At 37.5% G+C, this 21,226-nt stretch overlaps 1 protein-coding gene across 11 annotated transcripts in view; it reads right to left on the reverse strand.

The window, feature by feature from the left end:
- ESRRG (estrogen related receptor gamma) overlaps positions 1-21,226 on the reverse strand; it is a 379,837-nt gene that overhangs the window by 88,925 nt on the left and 269,686 nt on the right. For all 11 annotated transcript variants that reach the window (XM_042895246.1, XM_042895244.1, XM_042895238.1 and 8 more), the window contains one exon: positions 16,801-16,917. In XM_042895246.1, coding sequence (XP_042751180.1) covers positions 16,801-16,917 — 117 coding nt within the window. The remainder of the gene's footprint in view (positions 1-16,800; positions 16,918-21,226) is intronic.

Raw genomic sequence — 21,226 nt, forward strand, 5'->3', positions numbered from 1 at the left:
TAAATGGTTAAGGTAACGAGAGCTTGATTGATGAGAGTGAAAATTAGGTAATTAGTCCACCTTCATGTGTAGCTTATTTCAAATCAATGTGGCTTTTAACGGTAAGAATACTTGTTTTCTTTTCAAAAGCAAATATAAAAATACTTAGCCAACAAAAACCCTGCATCAATGAATCAATACTACTTGCTCATACACAGAATCATAGGAGCCAATGTTTCAAAGACAGTGCTTTTTGCTTGTTTAGTACACAGTGTGTAGGCTGTGTGTTCTCTGAAGAAATTTACAACACAGGAAGAAAATATTCATTCACTCTCCTTTAGCCACGAAGGGTTACTATTTTATGCTTGACTTCAACTACAAATATAGTTTGGGAAGTATTAAAAAAAAGATCTATCACCATAAAAAAAATCTTAATCTTAAATATTAAGCTTAGAATTCCAGGGCTTTCCAAGCAATTGGTGGGTAGTTTTAATAGTTATCATATGTTTATAATTTTGTTAATTTATTTATTTATTACTACTACCATGACAAGGCGTTTCAGTATTTAGGTGTAACAGGAATAACTCCGGATTGATTGCTTTTTAGGATTTTATTGCAATACTATGCAGCTATATAGCACTTTCTATCAAAGAAACACAAAGTGTTCCATAAATATTAATTCCATAAGTTCACAACGTGCTAGTAAGATAGCTCCATATTATTTTATCTATTATATTTTTGCTGGAGGCACACAACATAGAAATGACTTGTTCTGGAACAGAAATTGGTCTTGATTCCAGACCTATGATTTAACCACTAGTTACCCTCTCCATGAAAGCCTGGCTGCCCCAAGATCAACTCCAGCCATCAACTTCATTCAGTGCAGTCGTGGTTTCATGAAAAGAAAGATAAAAATATCTTCCTTAATAATTTGCAAGCTATCACAACTTTTTAGGTCCTACAATTGATATTTGTTGCTGTATCTTTAGTAAGTTCCCTCCTGGAAACATATGAGTGACTTCATGAGGGCAGCAGTAAATGTTTCACAAATTTTAAGAATGCATGCAATTGGCTTGATAATAGCTCTGGCAATATGACAGTACAATACTCTACTGTGTACTGGTGTAATTTATGAGAGTCACAGTTCTGACTTTGCAAATAGGACTGTAGGCTTAATTTTCAGAAGTGGCTTTCATTTTTACATTCATAATTTCGCAATCACTGTAGTTGTGAGAAGAGTGATATGCAGGAAGGTAATTGATTGTACTTTGAAATCAAGACATCAAATGAGCATCAATTAAGCCTGCAAATGTTTGACACCACAGAACTACAAAATTATTTTTCCTTGCAAAGATCTCAGAAGAATACAGTAGACGAAGCCACATCTTCTTTCCAGATCAGCTCCACACCAAATACTTACTGAATACAAAAAGATTCAGAAAGTGTGATAAATGCTCTCACACCTGATGGCTCTACTTGTTTTTTTGTTTGTTTTTCTGATTCAATATCTCACTTTTTACTTTAACTACTCAAACTAACAAAAGGATATACACTTCCTACATACAACAATGCCTGGCTTTTTCCACATGGCCCACAGAAAGGAGCTGGGATCTGAACCAGAAGCCATAACTCTCCATCCGCACATCCTGGTAGCCTGCCTTCAGCCTTCAGGTGTGGAGGCTTAGTGGCAGGATAAGCAAAACATTACAAAGAACACTGACTCTGAACACAGATTGTGTTGATATGTTGAGATGTGAAGGTGAGCTTTGAGAATGACTAAGCTCTTAGGGCACTCATAATCTAAACCATGAGTAGAATTCAGACCCATTAGAACAGAAATTTCTGTATGCACATACATGTGCCATTGAAGATGGATGCAGAAATTCTAAGAGGCACGAAGTGCAGCACCTGGCTACCTTGGGAAGTTTCTTGGTTGAAGGACGTGTAGGAATTCCCAGGACTGACACTTCAGATAAAGCAGAAAATTCCACTGACTTCCCCAGTTCATATAACTACAGTACCCTGGTGGAATTCAACACCATTTCATATTAGATTATTGTTACATACGTAAAATTCCCTGGTGCTGATGACATTTAATATAAGGTTATCGTTTATCTTTCCGGATTAATATTAAACAAAAACCCTAGTCATTTTTACATTACGAGAAAACAACAACAACAAAAAAAGGGCTTGGCTCAGGACTGCTTGACCACTCAACTGAGTCTGCAAATACCTACTTCTGCAGATAATATTTGGTGCTCTACTAATTCCAATGAAGCTATGAGGAAAATCCCATCCCATAATGAGTGTTGGCAGTAGTGCACCCTGAAATTGTAAACTCCCGAGGCACAAACCTGTCTATAAAACTTTTGGACATCTAAGGTGCTATAAAAATAATAATGCATTCAGCTTTATGCAATTTTCAGCTAAAAATCAGTCAATCCCTCTTCTCTGCCCTCCCTCCTCCACACAGTTACCACAGAAATTTTGTTCTGTTAGGGTAATATATATTTTTAATGCAAAATTTCAACAGCAACCATTTTTTATGGTCTACTAATAAACCCTTGAAAACAGGGATTTATAATGGAAACAGTGACGGACCCTTAACTACAGTGTATGCAACTATAATAAAAAGAATTAATGTAGTCAATTTGTACTACTGTTCTCAGAACAAAAAAAAACCCAATTTCAACTGCAATCCTTTCAACAGCTGATTGGCAAGCCTGTCCATTTCTAGTCTGCAGTGTTGTCAGTTGTCTTCAACATGATAATGAGCCTGTCACCATATTCAAATAGCCCTGTGACAGCATGTTTTGTGAGCATGACGTCCACTGCAAAGGGTCTGTCAAAAAGCACCTTTCAGAAAATGAAAAGAGAATGCTTTTCTGATGATAAATCTAATTTCTTCACAGCTAAAAGAGTGAGATTTTTCATCTGATTTTGTCAGTGTTGTGTTGCACTTGTGTTTTCACATAATCCTGGGTCCTGATGCATAAAATTTTAAAGTTATCTGTAAAGACAACGGGAGAAATAATAATCTTTTTGAGTTCACTGGAGGCTTTGCATAAAACTGCAGCACTGCTGGCTTTCCATCAAATTAAAACTGGAGGGGGAGGGAATGGCATGGGAGGTTAGCTTGTTACCAGAAGCAAATAAGGCTCACAGTAAAGATCTCAAAGTCTATACACTTCATTCGTTAGGGTCCTCACTCTTTTCCAAACAGCCTATTAAAAATCTCCCTTGCTCTGTGTGGTCCTACTTAATTCTGATCAGATTGCATGAAATTCTCCGGCAGAAATTCACAGGGGCAGAACACACATGTTTGCAGGGCTCTCTGGTATCGTTACGATCCGTGACTGGGGCACAGACTGCAGCACCACACATTCCACCTTCAACTCCCACCACTGCCAGCTGTGGAAATTCTCAGCAGGTTTTCTGTGAGACGTGGTGTGCTTTGCTATGTAAGACTTCCAGAACTGGGGGACCTCGGTGTGAGGGGGTGATGGGGACAGGCCCATAGAGAGAAAATCTTCAAGTACTTTGGTAACACTTTGAGTTAATATCAACAGGAAATACAGAGGTGCATCAAAACTTCTTTTTTTCCTGCTGACAAAAGCTGACCTTAATTTGACTCCACCTTTTACCATTCTTTTCATCAGTAACACATTGAGGAATCCACATATAAGGCAGTGTTATAAAGCGAAATAAAAAATCCAGCCCAACCCACAATAAAGCCTTCTCTCTCTGCCATTGGGTGAGAAAGGGGTGGCAGCAGCCAGGTTTTGCAGCCATGTCTGAATGACACAATGACCTTGGGGTGCAAAATCCACTTCAGGCTATGCCACTGACACCGTGCAATTCCCTCAAAGCAACTCTTGCTCTCTGTCTCAGGTGAATCTCTGCAAAAAAGGATCTTACTGCCTGTATCACAACAGGGCTCTAAAAATAACCACCCCTCTGAAAAACAGTGTTGACAAGCTCGTGAAGTATTTGCTACAGAACAAATATGTTGTACAAGCTTAATGTTTTTCAAAGTTAGTAAGCAAGTCTGTTTCCTTAAAGATCTGTCAAGTAGTGAACCTGAAGTGCTAAGGTATGGGAGATGTGGATTTCCTCCCGCTACTAACTAATGCTCAAACCGTATACTGTATGATTACTATTAGTGCTACTCAATGTTTTTCAGGCAAACAATAACACGGAGTTAGCTGTAAGGACTACAGACAAAGGGCTGTACTTGCAGGAATCTGATAGATTCAATGTTAGGGACAGACACAGTCATGAAAGCACTACTTACCTTCAGTACCTCCAATGCTTGCCTTTGAGAGGACCTGGACTGCTTTTGTCTCACAAACCTCCATCTTTTCCTTCTGCTTACACATACAAGGAAACAGTCACTTTTATTCTTACTTTGGCTCATGACTAAAATTTTGTGTGAATAAAGAGTTTGATCAATTCAGGCCTAACGAGGCAAAAGAAGGAAATTTTACTGTAAGCTGTTTTCTTTTTTCTTAGTGTGAGGAAAGCTTTAAATAGGGGAGCTGTATTTTAAATCTGGGATATACAACAGAGTGTTCTACTCTTAATAGTATAATCCAAACATACCTGTAACTAAATAAAACTGTAAAGCTAAGATTTTTAAACACTTAAGTAAAGACAGCTAAGCACAATGCAGCTTTAGAGAGCACAAATGGACAATCAGCATTAAACATGACTGATTTTTAAATTCTTCATTGCTCAGCTGGAGGGAAGTATTACAAGGCCAAAAAACAGAGCTGTGGACAGCTGGCTTTGTGCAGTCCCGGTTCTCTGCCTCAATTTTCAGCCCATTCATTTCTTTGGGAAAAAAAAAATAAAATTAAACTAGGCCATACAAACATATAAAGCGAGCCTGGGTCTCTAGGACCTTCATCGTCTCAGGGAGTCGTCATCACCACCCTGAACCCTCATTAAAGATGAAGAGATGCTGGAACAGCATTAAAATGAATGCAAACCATTTGCCGCAATCTTCTGCTCACACCATCTCCAAATGAAGGCAGGCATTGCATAATCCAGGCAGCTAGAGCTCCTGACAGGTGGATGATTTATGCTCATAGTCGGAAGAATCGGAGAGCCTGCAGAGGACACAGCGTGAGCAAGGTGGTGGCGAGACAGATGCTCTCAGTGGGCTTGCAGGGGCTGGCAGGCTCCAGCTAGCTCAGGTGCAACCTGAACACTTTAGTACTGAACTCATATTGCCTAGATTCCAGCACAGCAAGATACCATTTACAATATTATGTACAGTAGATATACTATCAAACCTATCTGTGTGCTATTTATCTCTGTTTGTGTATATACACACATACAATATATATGTTTATGTTTTTCTATTTGCAGTTGAACTTAATGTGTTTATGTTCACTTTGCACGTGCGCACTCTCCACTGAAAAATAAAGGGCAGATTAGGACAAATGCTGCATTGTTATAGCCATGCAGCATACGTGAAACCACCAGAGTTGAACAGATGTAAGTGGGGGAAGAATTTGGCTCTGGCTTTCACAGAAGAGGATAGGTTTGGGATACTGAAAATCCTCACTGTTGTATGACTTTTTGAAAGCTAGGACAGAAAATGACCAGAGGAAAGACGAAAACATCCATAAATCCAAATGCACGGGAGTATTCTAGTCACTTAAGCTGAGCATCTGCAAACACAGGAAATGTCACAATCACACTGTTCTGCAGAAAATGCACAGCAGTAGCAAAATATCATAAAAACGACACCTGTGTCATCCACTTTTTAAATCTACTTTATACACTGAATGAATTCTGCTGTGCTATTTCAGGGTGACTAATAAACCCATCCAAAGCTGCATTTTTATTCCCACTCATGGAATTCAGCCTCCTCTTCAAAAAGAAGTACATGTGGGGGGGGTTGAACTTTCACTTCTGTTCTGTAAGCAAGAGATTGATCTCTTGAATATATCAAACCCACACCCACTAACAAGACATTGTATCTGTTTGTGTTGCACAAACAGGTAAATGTTCGTTCATTTCTGTAATATAAAAGTATGCCTGGACTGAACTATTCTCCCTTAAGTACTGCAACAAAATAAAACAATTCTCTGCCTCACATCAGATCTGCCACATTTTCCAGCCAAGCCTGATACTTAATGAAGTCTGTAGTTTTCCAGGGCAACCAAAGAGTTAAAGCATTCAGATATGCACACTGCAGGTTATCTGGGTTGAATCTGGGACTTTGCTGACTCTCAACTCCTTTCCACTTTAACAGATGGGGTCAAAGGTGGAACTGCAGATGAGAATTAAAGACACATACATCCCTTTAATCAGATAACACATTCAAAGACTTGCAAATTCCCAAGAAGCCACTTTACAGGCACGTGTCGTGAGCCAGTCCATCAACGGGGAGCGAAGAGTGGAGAGGAGGGAGAGAAGACTTGCTTCAGCTAGCCAGCATTAAAAAGGCAGGGAATTAGAGAAGAGAAATAGGAACAAAATGGGATGGACTGCTAGCATTCAGAATGCCTTCTGATTGCACAAATCTCCCTAGGGATAAACTCCAACACTGGAAGCCTTCGCACTCCACATCCAAATGTTCTTTTCTAACTTCATTAAGCAGCCGTGTTTAAGAATACTTCATAACAAGTATTTTAATTAGAGATGAGCTGAAGTGTCTTGCCAGCATGGATATCTTCAGCAATACCAGGATGCCCAGGAGGAAATACAATCATTCAGCCTAGGCAGTGCTCACAAAACAGCTCAGGTCAGGTAGTGAGAAACTCAGGAAATTAATGATTCTCTCTCCCACTGGCCAGCAAAAGACTGGCTAGAGGATATCTGCTTGCAGCAACTATTTCCTCATCAGCATTCTTCCAATACAGATGTGCTATGATGACAAAAAAGAATAGAAAAATCAAGAAAATGAGAGAAGATAAAAAAAGAGAAGAAAGAGGAATCTCAAGTCTAGTCTGTGGATTTGTTCTGATTACCAGGTTCCTCAGCACCTTGCACACAACCAAACAATGGGGCATGCTGTCAGACAGAAAGCATCAGACTAAACCTCCAGCACACCATCCTTCATAGTGATCCAGCCTTTTCTTTGAGCAGAAATTTGTATTTGAGATGATGTCCTTGAGAGCCACTGAAAAGAGCCTTTATTGTAAGATCATTACAGACAGAACTTCCACTTCCAGATGAGGTATAAATTAGAGAGTGCATATGTGATCTCAGAAACATTTCTGGTACATCTTTGAGAAAGAATTCCCAAAAGCAATACATTTATACTGATGTTTCAGAATAGATTTCTACTTTTTGATGTAAATGTTCGTTTTCCCATTTCAATATTTAGCAATATCATCTGTTTTGAAATTGGAAGCTTAAGCACTTTCATTATAAGTTTGACAGGAAAACCAGAAAATGACTTGTAAACTTGAAAAACTGTTCAGAGCAACACCTCTCCTGACATTCAATAATCCATGGGCAGGTACCTCATTCTGCATCCAAAGTGTATTTATGTCACCTCATAAATCATCTCATCTTAACTGATTCAACACACTATGTTCAAAAATGCAGTAATTCAGATGAGTTATAGCATGTTTCTCTTCTCATGTTTCAGTAGACACTTGGGACTGGTTACACAGTGAAATCGAAGGAGCCCATTTCTTAAGCTGTTGTTGAATTACAGAAAATATGAAACTGAAGTAGAAACTAGGAAATATCAGCTTTGGACACAACTATAAACCCAATCTGGTAGACTGTCACTAAAAGCACCCTGCAGCTGCACAACCATTTACCAAATGATTTAAGACAGATCTGTTGATTGATTCAGACCAGAAAGAAAGACAAGACCCATCTGGAAAGCCTTCCTCAGTCAGTCACCCACAGGACTGAAAGGAACATTATAAAGAGACAAAGAGCAATGATAATGTGATAAATAATTTTGATATGGCTAACTAAAGCCAAGAACAGAATAGCTGTTCTGGAATACCTCTTGGCTAGAAAAAAGCAGAAGGGAAAGATGGAGGGAAAAAGGTAAGTATTTTAATTTTTCTAAATTAAATATTTTAATAATTAACAGTTCTAACATGGACTGTAACAGAATTCTACAGAAGCAAGTTGTACAAATTGTTGGGTTCAGATCTGCTGCACTATTACTGTATAGCAAATTGGCATTTGAGCTTATACCTGATGATCCTTAGAACTAAAACCAGATGGTTGGAAGAACAGATAAGCATATTAACTTTGTTGGAATAATAAAGAGAAAACAGGAAAATACTGATATTCAGCATGAGAATACATTTAACATAGCTTGTGTTTGACTTTCTCTAGAATCATTAATCTAATAAAAGACTTTTGCAGCTTAAAATAAAGCTATGCTTTTCATTTATGAAGATTAATAGCTATATTAGGTCACTATTCTGTGAAGGAAACAGACTCCTCACTTAGTTGCACTTTTCTGTGAAATACTCAAAAGAAAACAAGAAGAAAAAGAAGAAAGGTGGGTAGATGAGATCTATTATTAGAATAGCTGGTAAGCATGGCAAAATCTGACATAATGACAAGTCACTGCTGAAGATGACATTTATTTCAGACTTTGGACTGCTGATTTTCAACCACAAAAATCATATTACAGATTGCAAATGAAATAATATTCCCCTCTCACAAACTGACTTAGTGAATAGAAGTGACAAAGACTTCCTCCCCACTGGTAAACACACCTCCAGCTTTAAAAAGGACAATTTTTGGCCAGACAGAAAACTGTGGCTCAGTTACATCAACACTTCAGTAAACCACGTTGACTGGAACATTCTTACTTAGGACAGTAGACATTTAGAAATGTGAAATGCTTGAGGGACTGCATTATTTGAGGTCAGAGTTGACAACTACAGATTATAGCTTTAGGGCTACTCATTTATTGCTTTGGCTGAGTGAACAGGCCAAGAGAGCTCCCAAATCTCTGACCCTTTTGGTGCCAATCCATCCCAAGTAGCAAAAGTCTGCCTCTACATCTGCCATGCAGGTTCTGCTTAGCAGCATCTACATCCCTACATCATTACAGCACTTCAATCCCAAATAATCCTATCTATACATCTTGATGTTTCTACTAGGATTTTACACATTGAAAAGTCCTACAGAGCAGATGTGAGTGAAGAAAGAAATACAAAAAGGGGTTGGCTCCAAAGCAGAATTACAGAGATATACACATGTATCACTGCTAACGTACCTTCTGCTTGGGACACTAAACATTTTCCCCTCAAGAAGGGGATGTACAGTTGTCTGTGCAGCAGAAAACACAGAAGAGTGAAGAACACATGTAACATTAATGACACACTTTACAATGTGACCCCTTTTTAATACAGAGCAGGACCCATACAGAAGAATTCAAGTACTCTGCAATAAATGCTTGTGCCATGTTGATGTATGTGTTTATGGGTGGCAGAAACCAAGAAAGTAAGGCAGTTATTTGTCTGGGAGCTCATGGGAAAAGACGCCACAGGCACAAACCTACATCCCTCAGACTCAGCTCTGCTTTATCACTTATAATGCTGTCACTGTACTTTCAGTGCATAAGTAAATGTTCACAGGAACTAAGTTCACCAAATATCTAAATGGAATAATTTCTAGGAAATTAGAACAATACTGCTTTCTTATTTTAGGTTCAAAAGAAGATACGACAAATGGGGATATTCAGTTATTCAGCAATCTTCGATGCGCTAATTATATTTTCTCATCCTAAAATTATTAATTTTTATGGTATTCTAATTTAAGTGGATATTTGAATCTACTCTTTCTAACTCTGAGGAAGTAAAAGGTAAGATACATGCTCTAAGAAAAATAACACAGACTTCAGTCCTTTCAAAATCTTTTATACTCATTATCTTTAATAACAAAACAATAACTAACCATAGGTCAAATGTATTTTTGCATATACCTGACCCTTGAAAACAACTGCAGTCACCAGGACTGGTGATGGTGATGGGATTAGAAATTAGAACCAAGCCTATCATCTCACTCCAAGTAACCTGCAGATGACTGGGCCAGCAATCGCTTTGACCCGAGGTCTGCCTAGGCTAGCCTCCAGAAATGTACATTCATAAATCTATGGGATGCCAAGAAATGTAGGCAGTCCTCAGACAGAAACAAACCCTACTGCTTTCTGTATATTAATTTATACCACCTCTTATAGAAATGAAGCATTTGTATAAAAGAACAACAACAACACCCTGTATCCATTAAAGAGAGAAATCTGTCCATAAAACTTGTGTCCAGTGAATTACTGGAACTTGTTTCTTTCATTTCCAATGAAATCAGGGGACCGCAAGTGCTCTGCATCAGACTCTAAGCCCTACAGGAACAACACCATACCATGAGCACCATGAGAACTTCTTGCAGGCTGACAGCTGCTCCATATCAGAGATATTTCAATGTGATTTCCAAACCCAGAAAGAACATGCCCATTTCCAATGTTTGCTTTTCCTTCAGTAATTTTTTCAAGGATGAACAGAAATGCTAGCTGCTTGAGCTTGTTACAAACACTAACTTTCAGTTGAATAGTTCGTCCTTCCTCATCAGTTACAGAGAGTAGATAGTCAAGAGCCATGTTTTAAGACAGACAAATTAGGCTGTCAGTTCTAATGTCTGAACTGGGCTATCAGGCCACATTTTGGTTAGGAGGAAAGAAGCCTTCTTATGAGCACCAACAACACTTAGAGATTAGTTTCTATTGCTTCCAAAGGGATTTAACAGATCCTAGTATATATTAAAACCAGGCATAAGTTGAATGAAAGAAAGAAAAGGAAAGAAAAGGGGAAGAGGCAAAAGAAGAGAGGGTGAATAAAGGGGAAAAGAAGAAAAAGAGGGGAAGAAGAGGAAAGAAAGGAGGAGGAGGAAAGCAAATGTGTGAAGGAAGGAAGAGTGAGAAAGACTTCCAAAAATACCTGTAGCAGAATCCAAACTCCCCCATAACTCATGGAAACACAAAAAAGGGTTGATATGAAGAAGAGATTTCAAGAAAAGGCACACTGTGTTATCTCACAATGTGATAACACAGGAGCTTTGTTTAATATCCTACATTAATGAAGGAACTCCTTAAGTGTAATATTACAATTGAGAGCATAAGAAATATCACTGAGGTCAACACAGTTCTACTAAATGTCATCCTGTACAGAAATATTTTCTTTGAATACCATTAATGCTTTCTCTTTCCCTTTGTTCTAATTTCTGAAGGCAGCAGTAACTAAAACTTCCTCCACAATAATTTCTGCTTTCTTCTTCACAGTCTAATGGTATTAGACTTGTGAGAGAAATTTACCTTGGCAATGTCTTATATACAGGTCTTTTCAAAGGAGATGTTGTTAGCAGGAATTCTATTAAGCAAGCTTTTTCACAAGCCTCAAAACATAGGTGATAACACATTTTTAGTTACAAAGAGGATTTCTCAGTTTTACTTATTATTTTTAGAGAGAAGCCATTAATCTCTTTCTGTGCATATCATGCACCTCTTCCTGTAAGAGTAAACTCAAACTGTCTATTCTCCCTACTGTATCAGATCCATTTTCATGGATTGTCAAAACCAGAAAGGATCAATGCGATAATTTAATCTGATCTGCTGCTTAACACAAGCAAAATACAGCCATACAGCTGTATTTGCATAACAATAATTTATGCTTGAAAATACCTGCGCCCCTCCAAAAAATATAGCCTTGTACTTGAACTACTGAAATCTTAATCTGAAGTCAGCATTGCCAGACGACAACATTGGAGAGTTTCTATCCATTTTTGGAGGGGGAATGCTAACAGACTAGCAACACTACAGGTATACTCTGATTTCCTCGTAACATAGATTGCTAAACTGGAGCAGCCACCAGCTTCATTTCTACTAAGTACGGATTTGACCTCCCATTTTTAATAAGTGGACTAATTAAGCTAGACTTCTACCATCATGTCTATTCTAACAAGGTGCAAAGTAGCTGATGCCCATCTTTATCAGCTAAAATAAATGTTTTCCAAAAGGAAAACAGAAGCACATTTATGTGAATCAAAACAAACTTTTGCTATTTCACTCTGGTATGATACATTCTTTCCAAATAAAACTGAATTTGTTTCTTTATGTATCACTCACTTACAAGCTACACTTTCTGTAATAACAAGCAATGAACATCAATTGCCTCAAAGCAAGCAAACAAACAAACAAAAAACCTACAAAAATCTGAAAACATCCAGACATCAAAGATAAAGGAGGTGTTTCAGTATCAACAGTGCTTTAAAAAGTATAAACTATTACTGTCTAGTAAGAGCTATGACTGGACACATTTTTTTCCAGTAATCAAACTGTGTTAGTGCTGCCCAATGGGTTTCCCTCTTAACTATAATTCTGAATGCAGCTACAGTACAGGAACAGATAAAACTGAGGCTGTGGTTTTGTCTCCGTGGAGAAAACTGAAACATATGCAATAACTTCTTGTGAAAATAGCTCTAAGAATACTGTACCTGAAATAAAAAGTAATTTTATTTTGGAATAATTACTCCAGTGGAATTATTTTAGGTGGGTAGCTATTATAACACTGCAATGTGATAAATGTGGAATAGCATTTTCCAACACAGACGCATTCTGGTAAGCCAATCATGCAGATTGAATTAAAAGGCATAAAGAGCTAATGGGAAACAGAAAGTAGAATTCAAGCAGACTTATGAACAATTAAACAAACAAATAAATGTCAGATGTCTGCCCACAATTTCATTCCAACTAGCTTTATAAAAAGGAAAATAGCTAAATCATCTATTCCTGCACATGAACACAGATTTAATTCTACCACCTGAAGGCAACAGGTGGCTTCTGAAGTGTCTGAAAGGCCAAATTTAAAAGACTGATTACTAAACAACAGTACTGAAAACTATAGAATGGCTTAAAGTGGCTTAAAATGGCGCTGATTTTTTAAAAAGAGGGGAAAATTCCCTTCCCCACCTCCTTTTTCAGCAATTATATTGTTACTTAGAGAAACCTCTAGGGATACATTTTAAATGTTCTTGCCTAAACTACACAAGTATCTTTATGCTGTTTCCTCTGCTATGGGAAATCATAGGCAATGTATCAAAACATAAGCATATCAAAGAAACTGTATTTAAGAACAACTGTGATCCTTGAAAATTTTATCTCTCATACTACTGAAATGAAATTAAAAACAGAGTTTAAAATTTCTTCCTTGAGTAAAGTGTATTCTTTACCTAGGAAAACAAAAGAAATCATGACACATTTTTATTTGTCATGTTCTTAAAACCTTGTTAGTATCTATGGAATGCTTCAGTATAAAGCATAATGCATACTTAAAAATCTCAGTCCATCTAGACTTATGTTTTCAAGTGAGAGCCTGTAAGTTACAACAGAATGAACTGCTCCCTCTCAATCCACCTGTGGAACTGTCCTTGTACCACTCAACAGGAGCAGAAACCATGACTTCCATCCCACCTCAAACCACCACACTACTACATTTATTTTCCTTTCCTTCTCTAGCTTCTGACCTAAACTGTTGGGGATGTTAGTTCTTCTAAATTAAGAATCTTGATGTAGGTGTTGCTGGTCACGATTCATCAACATCATCGAGAATGGGAGCAAAAATGCCCAGCTTCACCTGGTTTTACTCATGATGAATATTCTAAGTCCTTACCAATGGCCCCAGTGCCCCAAAATTCGAACTAGGTCTCTCACAGAAGAGTGGATGCCGGATGAAAAGTAAGAACATCTTCCCCCAGGAAGTGACTTACCACATAACTACCACACGAGAAAGTAACTACAGACATAGTTGCTGTGAGTAACACGGCTTTCAGACCTTGTCCAAAGAGCTAAAACAAAGCTCAGGATCCTATTCTATGTACTGTGATTTATATAAGGAATCTCATTTGACAATTCACAAAATGACAAACTAATAAATTCTCTCGAAACAAGAAAAGAAGCATCATGTCTGATAATTGTTTCACTTATGACTATACTAAAAAATGCTTATTAGGGAAAATTCCTAGAAAAAATCTCCCCACCAATAGGGTAAGGCTTATGGAGAAGATGCACATTGGCAGATGTGCAGAAGTTCTTGTAAGGAATATGATGCTTCTCTCAAAGCTGCTTAAACTTGATTTTATTTCAGGTCTGAAACTAAATTTTTTTTTTAAATAGATTTAGGCTGTCAATTTCCAGGCATGCTGTGCCATCAACATGTAGAGACTGCTGTGACAAACGTGGAGGCTGTAGCAGCAAATTTTATTATAAACTGGTAATTGAATTGAACAGGTTTACATTTGAATAGATTTACTGCCGCATGATCTCTGACATGCAGCATGGGACTGAAATCCTTGTCTATACATAAAGAAACATTTAAGATACCCTGAGCTGAGATAATGCCTGCTGTAAGTCCATAGTAACCAATAAATTTACACCACTTTACACATGAAAAGAAAGAGGTATATCATCTTTCTTTACTTTCTGTGCATAAAGGATGTTTTAAAATCCGAAGTGAAAAAACTAATCTTCAGACATTAGCATACATTTAGAAAAAAGAAAAAGAAAAATCCAACAAAAAAAAGAGCAATTTGTCTCTCCATCCAACAACAAACCAAATGTATTCCAAAAGTTCTATTAGTGTAGCACAAATCAGCACTGTTCCAAAAGTAGAAGTGACCACGAAAGCATACAGGAAAACAAAACCCACTTTCTAGCTCTTTTAAGTTACCATGTTAGATTGTAGGTAAGCATTGTTTGAAAAGAGTATAAGCTAACTCACTCCTAAATACAGAGACCCATTGATTAAAAATAAGTAGGAATCTCAGCATGTTTTAATAGAAAGACTCACAATAAGAGTGGAAGATTTGTTAGGGAGTTGGGCTAACAAAGGAACACTCCCTTTAAAAGAATTAGTTCATCATTGCAGAAAGATATGTCTGTTTAGGGTGGACCATTTATGTAATGAGTAAGAAAACTATTCCTCAGTTATCATTTATGCAAAAAGTCCAATCACTTGATTCCGAATTCTCTACTCATTTCACTTACTAAAATTACGTGCATAGAAGTAGCACTGCTGCGCAGAACTTTAATAACTGACATAACTACTCATTTGTAGAATAGACACTAACTTTCCTCATGCAGACCCAGAAGCTACACACAAACTAGATTTTCAAGTGTGTGTGTTAAAGGACATGCAATTCTATCCCCAAAATTTAAAAGAAGGCTGAATCGGTTCACCTGTATGGACTCTTAGTGGCACTGCTCTGTTTCCAATCAGGTTGTTCAACATATCTGTATTAGGCTGCTAGTGATACGGGACAACGAACTTACCAAAAAGATGTTAAGCACAGGTCATTTCAAAAGGTGCCATGTTGAAATGCACCTTTCATTCTACTGTTTATGTAAGCTTCACAGCTTTAAACAACTACTTAGTTGTCAGCTACATCAGGATTCCTGGCAAATGAGGAACTCACCCACCACCACTGGAAGAAAGGGTCAAATCCTGCCTTTCCTACTGGCTCAAAATCCCCATTGAATCTGACAGTTTTGCTCAAGTAAGACTTAGGACAGCAGGATTTGGCTCAAAGGATCCCAGCGTCTGCCAAAGCAGTTGTACAGAACAAGGTTTATTCTTAGTAAGTATAATCCAATAAGAATATGTCTGTAGGTGCGTGATAGACCTAATTTGCCCATCATCTCTCCATTGGTCTATGTTGTTCCTGAATTTTAACCCAACAGATGCATACCTGAACGTTTCAAATTACCATCAAATAATTTGCAAAAATTAGCCATCTATTAAAGCCAACATTTTAAGCACTGATGAAACAAAACTGTAAGGGACTATTTTGAAGTGGTTACTTAGCACAGAGTACTTTCCAATGAAGACAATATTTAGAGACCATTATATTGACTTTATTTTAAAAGGTTATGGAGCTCAGAAGTATGAAATGTATTCTGCTATTCCTTCTTGGTAGTAACAATGCACCATGATAATAACACATACAATATATGCACATTAAAAATGTTTTTGCAAATACATTAATATAATGCATGGCAGGCAACCAAGATTTTAGGAATTATCTTATTCTATAAAACACATTAATTAGGTTCCAAGTAGGATAGCACAGCTTCTTGGAAACATTTTCATACGTTTATCTGTTAGTAAATATCTTCATAACGTAACTGAAGAATTAAGCACCCAATGCATACTTACACTGAGGGCAGGGGTTTTCACATGCTTAAAAAAAAAAAAGAGGGGTGGATTCTCCTCTTCTGTATGCCGGCATTTGCTGCAGTGCAGTTACAACAACTTCTGCAGATATGCTCAAGATTTATGTATGTTTAATTGAGAGATAACCCTTTCACTTGTCATGATGGCATTAAGAATAAGCAGAAGTGGGGAGAAGAGGGCACAGTGTATAGTTCTGCTGTATTTGGGAGAGAGACTAACAGAAGGTAAAAAAAAAAAATATAATAATAATAATAATAATAATAATGAAAGAAATAAATATTTGAAAAGTCACAAAGTAAAAGTTTTAAGAAAAATGAGAGGATGTCTCCTGATGATCATTCTAATAGTTATCTACTGAAAGAAAGTGAATGCTGTGGCACATTTTCTGTATTTCAGCTAAGAATAAATGTTCCAGAGAAGACGCATTCCATGTAGATACACCACAATTCCTTAGCTGACATTTAAGACTGTCAGGAAGAGCAAGTATACTTGAAAATTGCCTTTACAATAACCGATCAGAACTCTCACCTATCTCTTCTTTCCTGATTGCTCTACAGTTGTTGAATGCGTTTGCAGAGATAGGTATTGACTTGATCACTCTTACCTTCTTTCAGCATGCCAACTTTTAGACACTTCATGAAGCGGCAGGCTTGGCAGGACTTGCGTCTGCGCTTTGTGATTTCACATTCGTTTGTTGCTGGGCAGCTGTATTCTATGTTACCTGTGATAGAAAGCCCAGAGAAAAAGAGGTATTCAGAATAAACGAACAGCCAACAGAGCAGATATAAGCGTACTTACACCATTGCTGTTGGGTTTAATTTTGGAATACATGAAGAATAAACAACTGTACAAAAAGAAATTATCTTTTAAGTAAAAAGAAACCAAGTTAGACAACAAAATATTTTAATTTAGACAGCTATATGTTAAAAACAATAATAATTTTTAAAAAAATCTTAATTGAGTTCATATCTAGATCCATGCACAGTCTCAAGCAAAATCCTTCACAGCGGTTACTCCTGCTGGTGGGATGTATCAAGCCAAACATACAAAGGCTCCTAACATCAGCACTCTTCATTTCCTGTTATTTGCAGATGTCATCAGCCTTTCTTTGGATAGAATACAAGATGACTGTTACGTTTTATTTCAAAAAGATCTGGAAGAAATTTTGTAGGACTTCACTCTTCTCCAAGAACTGCATTGTATCAGACAGGACTTGGCTGCGCTGCTATCGCTGCCCACTGCTATCGCTGCCCAGCACGCCCCACCACTGGTGCATCAGATCTCCTTGCCTGGAAACACTCCTATCTGTCTGCACTTCACATGAAGTTCTTCTATTGAGAGGCATCAGAAACAGGATCATCCTCAGATGATTAGAACAGCAAAAACTACAGGAGATGCTTGCCTCTCTCCCAACCCTCCCTCCGTAAGACCAAGCACAAGCTAGATTCTTAAAAATGAGGCCTCTGTGGCAAAGCACTGATGCAAGTTTTTTTTTTATTATTACTAATACATAGCAGTAATCCTCGAAAATAAGAAGTCTGAAAAATAATGGGAAGGCCATGCATAAATCATTTTCTTTATACCATTTACAAATCATGTCTTTGGGAATCCAAGTCCAAATTAGGAAGCATCTATTCTCTTTTGTCCTGATACCGCTGCATTCTTCATAAAAGCTTAGCTCAGCTTATTCTTCTGCCTAGCCACGCACCCTATTGCTCATGACTACATTCAGTATGACAGACTTTGTAGCAGTCAGAAGTTTTATCACGAAACTGACTTTTAAATAAAGTGTCTTCCCCATCAGCCTGTCACATCTTGCTTTAAAGGTATTTCTTTACTTTCTAACCCTTTCCCCCTGTGATTAAGTGCATTAGTATCTTAATGAAAATGCATTCTGTTTATTGCCCTCTTGGGAAGCAGGAGGTCATCACACCAAATGCATAAATTGTCATCAGAGACAGTCCGAGCATAATTGCAATTTTGCTGCTCCGTGTTTGCTGCACTCAGGGTCCATTGAAGTCCCCTGAAACATGTGCAGGTTCTAATAATTAGCATAGAGTCTGCCTGGGACCACAGCATTGATGAAATATTTCAGAGTTAATCACACTTTGTAAACACTGATTTATATTGACTACCTTTCTCCAGACTGATGTCTCCTCATTAAATATCACATTAGTGGATTGCAGGATTGTACAAAGACTCAAATGCTCAGCAACTGCTACTTCAATAGGAAGTAATACTTAAACCACTTACATCTACTGAAAATTGGTTAAGTATTTATGATAACGGAGGTCTGCACAGTAAGTTCTGCCAACAAAACCAACATATTTTGCAGGTTTTATTTCTCCTAAACATGCTGCATGGCTGAAGCAGCAACGTTGGCAAGTAAAACGGATCTTGGCATGGCTGAATACAAACAGCTCTCACTGACAAAACTTAAAACTTCAGTTTAGCATTCTTCTCCTTCTTCAACTCCTGAGAAGACAGACATTTGAGAAACTGAAGGATACGGTGAGTAGGAAATTTGGTGGAATGGCTCCTGCAGACCTGCCTTCTCAAATGCATTAACAAAACTAGAAAAATAATACTTCTAGAAGCATGAGTAGGAAAAGATAGTAATGTCTTCTAAAAAAAAAAAAAAGAAAAAAAAAGAAAATACATTATCTTCTCATGCTCTAGTGAGACATTATCAGTAAGGCACAACCACTACGCATGGAGATCTTCAAAGCATTTCACAGATTTTATCTAGTTGTAATAGATAACTTAATAATACCATAGTAATGTATGTACTACTATCCCCAATTACAAAAAAAAAAAAAGAAACCTGCAATCAAATGTGTTTCACACAAGATCAAAGACGATCTTTGCACAAGGTCAACAACTACTGTGATCAAAATCCAGACAGATTATAACATAGCATGGCAAATACAGAGGCAAGCAGAACATTCCCTAGGACAAAAGTCCAGGAGCTGATATCAAAAAGCAATACTGAAAACCAGAAAAATTTTGGAAGATTGCATATTTTCCTATGCAAACTCTTCTAATCCATACCTGCAATTTCAGCCTTACTCAAAACTCTGAAAACCACAGCAATCAATGGTCTATAGCATGATTAATCTTTTATTATCAAATTCAGGCTGCTCTACTTCAAATATATATATATATATTTATTTTATTTTATTTTTTTTTTACAGCAGACACTGCATCCTTATTACTGATGTTAGAAAACAAACCTGGAAGATGTTGGAAAGAGTTCCTCCAATGAACTCAGAGGAGATACAGTAACCAGATTTATAGCTGCAACAACTATTCAATCTTATCAACAGGACCATCTTATCTGGTCCTCCTAGTATTTCTGATTTTCAAAATAAGGCTAGAGTGCAATGAGAGTTCAAGGAAATTAAAATTGTGTTACCAATTCACATATGAATGCAGAATTTTATCAACTATCAGCACAGACAGACTTTGACTTTCCCTACTTCTGTTAGTGAGATTTTCTTATTAAAAGAAAACAAAACAAAAAAAACACCCATTTGGGAATTTTTAATAGGTACATCTGTTAAAATATGAGGACTGCTCTGAAAGTAAGATCACCTATTTTATCATGTTGGCTCATGACTTTAAAAGCAGTAAGGTGGTATGGCATTAGAGGCTGAACCTTCCCACCAATATCCCATTACATGTTGTTGCCATGTGACAGATGGCAGCATTGGGGCAGTCTGACAAAATGGTGTCTGACATGGAAGTGCATATGAAGCAAAGGTGTGCTGCTAAATTCCTCCATGTGGAAAAAATAGCAACCACTGACATTCATCAATGCTTGCTGAACATTTATGCAGGCCAAACAGTGGCTGTGAGCACACAGAGGTGTTGGATGATGAGCACCAACAGTAGTGACAGCGAGGTGAAAGACACGCCACATTCTGGACAGTCATACAGATTTTTACAAACATGCAGGCTTTTGTTCATTGCTGGCAAAAATGCACAAGTAATGGCGGTGACTATGCTGACAAAGTGTTCTGCAGCTGAGAATTCCCTCTATCAAACAGTGTTATTGTGCTGTTTCTATGGAAATAAATAGGAGGCATTACTTTCAGAGTGACCTATATGTATGATACTAGAAATATGTTTTAACTCCAAAGTTTTAGTGGATCTACTTTTATAAAAATAAATTTACTTGGCCATCAATGCTCTCCTAATTACTTATTTTCTTCCATACAATATAATAAACAGAAATTATTCAAGCATTTGGCAATCTGTACAACCCAGGAGGATTTAGAAGGAAGTTCAGCCATTTACTTGCTCTGTGCATGGTGCTAGAGGCTGAAACTGAGCAGCTAATAAGAATACAAGTTTGACCAGTTCTGTCACTAGCTGGAAAGGTTGTCACGTTAAACAATGAATGAGATCAACATGGCAGTTTGGAGTCTTTAAAGCAGGCTGACAAGAGTGATAGAGCAATTTATAATATCTCCTGGCTGGTTTTCAGGAAGGACTGGGCGCTGATTACTTATTTCAGAGTCTTCTGTACAATTAGTTTGCAGGCAATATAATTTTCTCACTTACTGCTTAATAGAATCTTGCAGCTTGCTGACTGATAGAATAACAGCGGATAAGTAAAACTCCTGCCTGAAGTGCCAGAAGATAATTTGTATATTCCTTTCAGTAGCATAATGGACTTCTACAGTCTGGCAGCTAAAGGGCTGAGTAATGCAAATTAGGATGACATTTGAAAATAAAAATATATGTCAAATCTTCACTCCCCAAACACACTGCCCTTCATCATAAAAATATAAAGGGATTTATGCTGAAGTCCCTCTCCTCTCCTCATTCACTGATGGGTATTTCAAATTTTTTTCCTTTTCTGCTGATTTTTTAAATATTATCATCTCTGCCACAAGATGAGAAAGTATTTCCAGCACCCTAAGCCTTCCAAAAGCAACTAACTCACTAAAAATAATGCCATTTCATCTTTAGGCAGCAAGTTAGCTGCTAAAACTTAATGCTGCATAACCTGCTCACTATTTTCA

Source organism: Lagopus leucura, unplaced genomic scaffold, assembly GCF_019238085.1.
Source record: "Lagopus leucura isolate 7727_CA_CO unplaced genomic scaffold, USGS_WTPT01 Super-Scaffold_73, whole genome shotgun sequence".
Classification (NCBI taxonomy): Eukaryota; Metazoa; Chordata; class Aves; order Galliformes; family Phasianidae; genus Lagopus; species Lagopus leucura.